Source organism: Cyprinodon variegatus, unplaced genomic scaffold, assembly GCF_000732505.1.
Source record: "Cyprinodon variegatus isolate N-32 unplaced genomic scaffold, C_variegatus-1.0 Scaffold290, whole genome shotgun sequence".
In the NCBI taxonomy this organism is placed as follows: Eukaryota; Metazoa; Chordata; class Actinopteri; order Cyprinodontiformes; family Cyprinodontidae; genus Cyprinodon; species Cyprinodon variegatus.
In genome coordinates, this window is record NW_015150743.1 from 327450 (window position 1) to 334507 (window position 7058).

Consider the following 7058-nt stretch of genomic DNA (forward strand, 5'->3'; position numbering starts at 1 on the left):
GGTTGCACTATGTTGTATGTGTCCAATCTGGTTTCATGCGGATGGAATAAAGGAAAAACAAAAAGCCTAATAAAGAATAATATACCAAAACTTAACTTGTCCATAATCTTCACCTGCTGGCTGAATGTCATGCTTTTTTTTTCTCTACATGATCCAAATCAGACACCTTAATAAACCAACATAATGCTTGATCACAAGCTTGGAGGCCTGCTGGTTCTGCCACTGCGTCTGCCTCCATATGAGGTCTCTCTACTTATCTGACATGCTCAACACCAACTGTGGGTTGGGGGGGTGAGAGGCTGTGTTTTTTCTGGCAGGTAAAGAAATTGGGCTATAAATGTGGAGGCCAGGAAACTATTGCAGAATAAATGATGATTGGGAACAAGTAATTAATGGCTATTTATAGTAAAGCAATAACAGAAATACAAAGTGGGAGAGAAATTAATTAAACGAAGATCTAGAAGAAAAACAAATAGGAATTGAAGGAAAAATAATCATTACTTTTAAGATGGAAAAAGTCGGGTAAAACGAGATAAAAAAAAAGATAAACAAATTGTGGAAAATTTAAAAGAGATAAATGAGACACTATAATGGTAGTCACAAATAATGAATGAGGCACAGGAAAAGAAAACCAAAGTGCATTGATGCTTCATCAGCATCATCAACAAAAATAAAGAACCAGGCTGAAACCTAAGCCCTGAGACCATTTTTAAACTCCTATTATTTTACATTTTAAGCAATGCAGAAAGTACAAACATAAAAAAAAAATTGCAATAACCTGGTTGTGGAAGTGCACACTCTACACTGTAGGCAAAAATCCCATAAAGATAACAACATTCTCCTCCGCAAAAGAAGGTCTTACTTTAGCAGATCATCGTCAGATATAACAGTCACAAATTTCCTTTTTTATCTCATCCAAAGAGAGAATAAATGCACTCAGCTTTTCCTTTGACAGAAAACTAATCTGAAGGTATGATCTGATTGAACTGTCTCTGTGAAGTGCTTTGAGACCAGATGTGTAGTGAAATGGTGCTATATAGATAAATAGAATTTGAAATACATGGAATTGAATAGAGATATCATACAGCTGATAAAGCCATTAATAATGGTTAAACATAATTTGTTGCGGGCCTACAGCTACAACCTTTAACCTTAAAGTATAAGTGTTATGCTGTTATACTGTAAGATGTCATATTGTGTGGCATGCGAGATAAACCAATCTGTCACAATCTTGGCACTGATGACTGGCTTAATTGTTACCTCCATTCACCTGCCTAGCTCCGCCTAGTTTGTAATTACTGATCATCTCATCCACCTGCTCCTGCCTTTATTTAGGATCCTTGCCCCTAGTCATCAGAGCCAGATTATTTGAGCCTTTGGTGAGAGTTCTCTAGTGTACCCTGTGTGTTGCTTTGATTGCCTGATTCTGACTAGTTCTGCCTTTGGACCTCTGAGCCTGCTTGTTCCTGTTCTGATCTGTTTGCCTGACCTGTCTTCAGACTCCTGCCCGATTCTGCCAGCTTTCAACCTTGGATCTGTTTCCTGACCCCAACCAGGATTTCCCTTCGGTGCCTCTTCAGATCTCTGATCTTCTGGGCTGGACTTCTGTTTACCTCATTGAAATTTGGCTTCCCCCTTTAGAAAACTCTTGCTTTCCCTCATCTGTTTGCTTCTGCTCTTCAACCAGCCCTTCTTGGCTTCTGCTCCTTGAACTCTCTATGCAGCATCCACTGTGTGCTGTGGGAAATCATCCTGCTGGATTCCACTCCCTCTTCTGGGCTGGGACTGAACTTAATACCAGGTTAATGAGTCACACACTTGTAATGGTCCTCCAACAGATTTATGTGGCAACTAACCTGACTTTTCCCCTCTACAGAGATTCTGGCCTTTTTCGTCCTTACAACTGAGTCATAGATTTGACATGTTGTCAATAAATGCTTTTGTAAATTACACCAGTCTGCCTGCCTGAAATTCTCGGTCCACAGTTCTGAGTTCTGACACAATCATATTTAGAGGAGTACCAGTGGCCTTACTTTTAATAGAATCAGTGTTATCTATAAAAATTCCCATAAAACCATTACGGCTAATAGCAGGGGAAATGGACAGTTCAACAGAGCCATGGCTCTGGGTGAGTTTGGCAACTGTATTAAAAAGAAATTTAGGATTTCTCTTGTTCTGTTCTATTAAAGTGGAGCAATATGCCACTCCTGCTCAAAAAAGGGTCATTTTATACACCAGTAAACTGTTTTTACAGATTATAGGTAGGATTACCGTAGGCATGTAGAGCACCATTTTCTCTCCAGCTTCCTACCATTTTTATTCAAAGTGCCCAGCTCCACATCAAATCAGGGAGCCAGCTTTCAATTTTTCAAGTTTTTGTTTTTCAAAGGAGAGACTTCACAGGACTCACATCAGTGAGAATTGCCAGAATTTATGTTGTGTTTTGTTTTGGGACTTGTCAGGTTGCAGGGCCCAGACCAGCCACAATTCTAAGTGTTTTTTTTGTTGTTGTTGCAGACATTCACATTGGCACTCTGTCATACTCTGAAGAAATTGCAGTGGAAGAAAGTTCCATCAAACCATTCTACTTCCAAATCTGTGCTTCACAGCTGCTTCAGTCTCATTTTAAGGCATCAGAGTGTACTACACTTATGGTGTGTTCACCCTTATAATAGTTAAAATAACACTTAAACACATATCTGATGATTACTTGCTATATCAAACCTCCTTTAAGATAAGTAATAAAGTTCTAATGAAGTGCATCTTATCTGATAGGCCTGTGTGTCAAGTCACTTTAGGTGAGAAAATATTTCATATTATTTCTCCCCTTTTTATGTTTCCTTCTGGTTCTGTCGCTTCTTTATACCACTTGAAATGCTCAATTTTGTTAAAATATCCAGAAAACCTTTAAATTATCCTATTAAAATATATAACAAAACTAAGGAAAGGATTGAAATAAATTAGAACTACATTTCCCAGAATGCACCTAGCGAGGTAAGAGGTTACACGGAGATGAGCTAGGCTATCAACCAGCCTGTTCTCACAGATTAAACCGGACCCTTGCCCTCTTTATTGAGCTGTATTTGTTATCTCGTGGACGCGGCTGACAGCGGCTCTATCCGCCACGTCACAGTTAATGAGCGACAGCCGCGCAGCTGCTGAGCGGAACAAACAGCGGACGGCTGAGCAAAGCAACCAGCGCGCCCCGCTCGACTGTTGTGGAGGTCTGAACAACGTGGATTATTCTAAGGTAAAATAGCACTAACAATCATGTCGGACTCGAACAGCAATGCAATAACAGCCTATCTGGAAGGCAGGCTGAGATACAGCTCAGCGCTGAAAGTTTTAACCTGCGGCGCGACTTCAGTCTGCCGGAAGCCGGCTGCTGGGAGCCCCTCTCCAAAATAAAAGCATGATTTTTAACACGTTGTACGACTGTCACACAATCATTTAAACTATCATGATTGTTGATGATTATTATGCTACAGCTCTTCAGATTATTGTTATACAACAGTGAAAAGAAACACTTAAAACCATTACATTTTGCTTGTAGTACCTGGAAAACTGATAAAATACATGTTTTTTGTAACATTAAAAATGTTATGCTTTTACCTGGATTCCTTATAACGTTTTGATATTAAAAGATTCCTGATGGCTTGTAATAAAATTAGATTTTAGTTTAATTTAGGACCGACTGAAAATATTCACTACAGCTCAGTATAACCAACCCTTACTAAAACTAGGTATAGTTCAATTTTATTTTCCAAGTGTACTCAAATGTGCAAAAAGTATATATTCCAAGTTTATCAAGTTTATTGAAGTGAACATTCTAAAAATGTGTGTATATATATATATATATATATATATATATATATATATATATATATATATATATATAAAAAGTAGTACTTGCTAGGACAAAATTCCCACAAGAAAGAAAGAAAATTCTAGAAAAGAAACAGCTTGTAGAAGTCTTAGCATCAATGCACTTATACTTTTTAATATCAGAATACTGTACTATACTATTCTTACATATATACAATAAAATTTATAAAAACAGTAGGGACAATATGACAAATATCATTCATAGTTCTAATTACTGATACTACTTCTACCTATAATGATGATGTTAATAAAAGTAATTGTGTTTTTTAATGACCAACATGCATAAATGAATGTGATTCAAACCTCCAATCTTTATTTGTTTCTTTATTGTTTCCTAAACTTTAAGCTTGGAGTTCTCAACTTTGGCCTTGCTTAGTAAAGTACTAAATTTATCAAAGATAAAGCACCATTTCTACCAGCATAACTGATTTATTAGTTGTTTATTACCCTTCCGTGAGAATGTATATATATTTTTAAGATTGATTGAATGGAAAAAAAAATTTGTGGCCAGCAGAATATTTCAGTTGCCTTCTATCAGACAGGGGAAAGCATTTGAATTCCCTGTGGTATATTTTACTGTATTGCCTTTTTACAATTTGTATGGCATTAGGCCCTAATTTTATTGAGAATCCATGCAGAACCACAGAAGGAACAGCGATTCAGTTAAAGCAAAAATCTTGGTGGTTTTTTAACTTATCAATATGATTTTATTTTTTAAATCAAATTGTCACTTTAAGCTTTTTAAGATGTCTTATTAATGAGGCCTTTCTAATAAAAAAAAGCAAAGCAGTATATAGATAGGATGTCTCAAAATATTAAAACTTCATTCTTCCAGTGAAGAACTTATAAGCCTGTCTGTTATATAAACTAACTCTTCTTCATGAAGTGACAAAAATAAAACATTCTAGAAAAAGTCTAAACAAATAAAAAATGTAAACAAATAACCAAAAACTTTAAATCTACATTAAACTACTGGCTCCTTTATTAGTTATTCAATAAATAATTACGCTAAGGCTTTTCTATCTGTGTTATTGTAGAAAATAAGTAAGACTTTCATGATTATTTTATTTGTGTTTGTTTTTTTTTGCCTTGTTTTACAGATGGACTTGATGCTGATAAAGGAATTCATAAAACTCATTAACTTTCATGATCCAGGCTTTTGCATTGCAGTGATTGCCATTGTGTTCAACCCTCTCTTCTGGAATGTGGTAAGAATGTACTATCAGTATTAAAGCTTTATAAAGTTTTAATGCACTTACCACTTTACAGTGAGTACAAGCTGTTAATGTAAAATTAGGGGTAAAATCAACCACATAAAGTGTTTCAGGGTTAAGCCAGGAAATCCAACACCAACTGTCCAATCAATGCAGCTGTAGAATAAGTGTTAAAGTAATATTTTTTATGAACATACATGTAAAATATTTGGAATGAGTCTTAATTTAGGTCGACTTTATTTTGATACCTTTAACTTAATCGAAACATCATGCCTTCAGAAGTCAGATAACAGATGCTTCCAAATTTCATATCAATGTGAAATCCAAAGCTGTGTTAAGTCATGAGAAATATCTTAGGCTTTAATAATTAATCGATTATCTGAAAATCTGTTAACCTAAACTAGCAGTTTAGCCGATAGGAATACATTTAGGGAAGCAGAATGAAGGATTATCTAAACTTAGACTTAGACTAAACTTTTTATCCCTTGGGATTATTCCTTCAGGGAAATTCTAGTTCCAGTAGCATTTATAGAGTACAAAGAGTTAAAGCAAGATGCCATTAAATATAAAAATACAACAGACAATATAAAAAGAGTGTATATAGTACAAAAAAGCATAAAAGAATATAAAAACGTTTTAATGTCCTGGAATATTTTACCCTTACGTATAATAATATCTGCATAGTAGAGAGCAGAGGGAAGACTATACAATAGTTGACTTGGGTTATTGCACTTGTACTGCAGAGATGTGTTGACCTTATGAAATAAGTTTAAAAAAAAAACACACACATCTACACAGTAGTTGGCATGTGTTATGAGAGGTTAGAGTATTGCACATTAGTGACAATAAGTAATGTTTTGCATATGATGTCAAAGGAGAGGGGTGCTGACCCTTGTCCCTCTTTCTATCTCCTCCTCCTTCCTCCAAGTGAGGAGTTGTATAGCTTGATGGGATAGCCTGAGCTATCTCTATAGTTATGCTGCTATAGGCTTAGACTTCTGGAGGACATAGGTACCAATTTTTCATCACTCTGCTTCATTCTATATCTATTCTCTCACTCTGCAGAATCTGTTAGTTCAATCTCTAACCTTCTGCTCTCTCTGCCTTTTCTCATAGTAGCTTCACCTCGTCTGTTCCTGTTTGGCTGTGACGCCATCCTGAAGAGAAATATCAGCTGTGCTGCTTCCATCAACACCCTTGTTTATAGATGCTGGAGATCTGCCTGTTTTTCAGTGTAGTCCTGTTTCTCTGACCGTGACTGACTGGATGTGCTCTCTTCATCCTCTGACATGGGAGCTGGCTCAGAGCTCGTCTGCCTGGCTGTGTGTTTCCTGGATGGGGCTGCCTTTTACAGCAAGCATGCTGAGACAGTGGAGAGGAAAAACTCCCTTTTAACAGGAAGAAACCTCCACCAGAACCAGGCTCAGTGTGAGCGGCCATCTGCTGAGGCCGACTGGGGTTCAAGGAGACAGAAGCAGAGATACTAAAGGCAACTGTCCACCTGCTCCACTAACCCCGTCCAGGAAACACAGCCAAGCAGACGAGTTCTGAACCAGCTCCCATGTCAGTGAATGAAGAGAGCACGTCCAATTAGTCAGAGTCAGAGAAACAGGACTACACTGAACAACAGGCCAACATCTATTAACAAAGGTGTTGATGGCAGCAGCACAGCTGCTATTTCTCTCCAGGATGGTGTCAAAAAGGAACAGACCAGATAAAGCTACTATGAGAAAAAGCAGAGGGAGTAGAACATTAGAGATTGAAATAACAAATTCTGCAGAGTGGGAGAATAGATAGAATGAGCAGCAGTTGTGTTTGGTTAGCAGTTGTTCTAACCTTGTACATCCCCAATTAGTGTCTTAGTCTCTTTCTCTCTCGTTTTTAAGTCCTGAAATGACCTTAATTGAAGAAAATGCATGCTGCAGAGCTTTAGGTGTTATTGTGGTTCCTTATTTAACC

The 7058-nt window shown here is 37.1% G+C and overlaps 1 protein-coding gene across 1 annotated transcript in view; it reads left to right on the plus strand.

The window, feature by feature from the left end:
- Positions 1-2997: 2997 nt before the first annotated feature.
- Positions 2998-7058, plus strand: part of pemt (phosphatidylethanolamine N-methyltransferase) — a 102878-nt gene continuing 98817 nt past the window's right edge. Inside the window, exons 1-2 of the mRNA XM_015383632.1 lie at positions 2998-3250; positions 4986-5093. Of these exons, the coding sequence (XP_015239118.1) occupies positions 3137-3250; positions 4986-5093 (222 nt within the window). The 5' untranslated portion in view covers positions 2998-3136. The remainder of the gene's footprint in view (positions 3251-4985; positions 5094-7058) is intronic.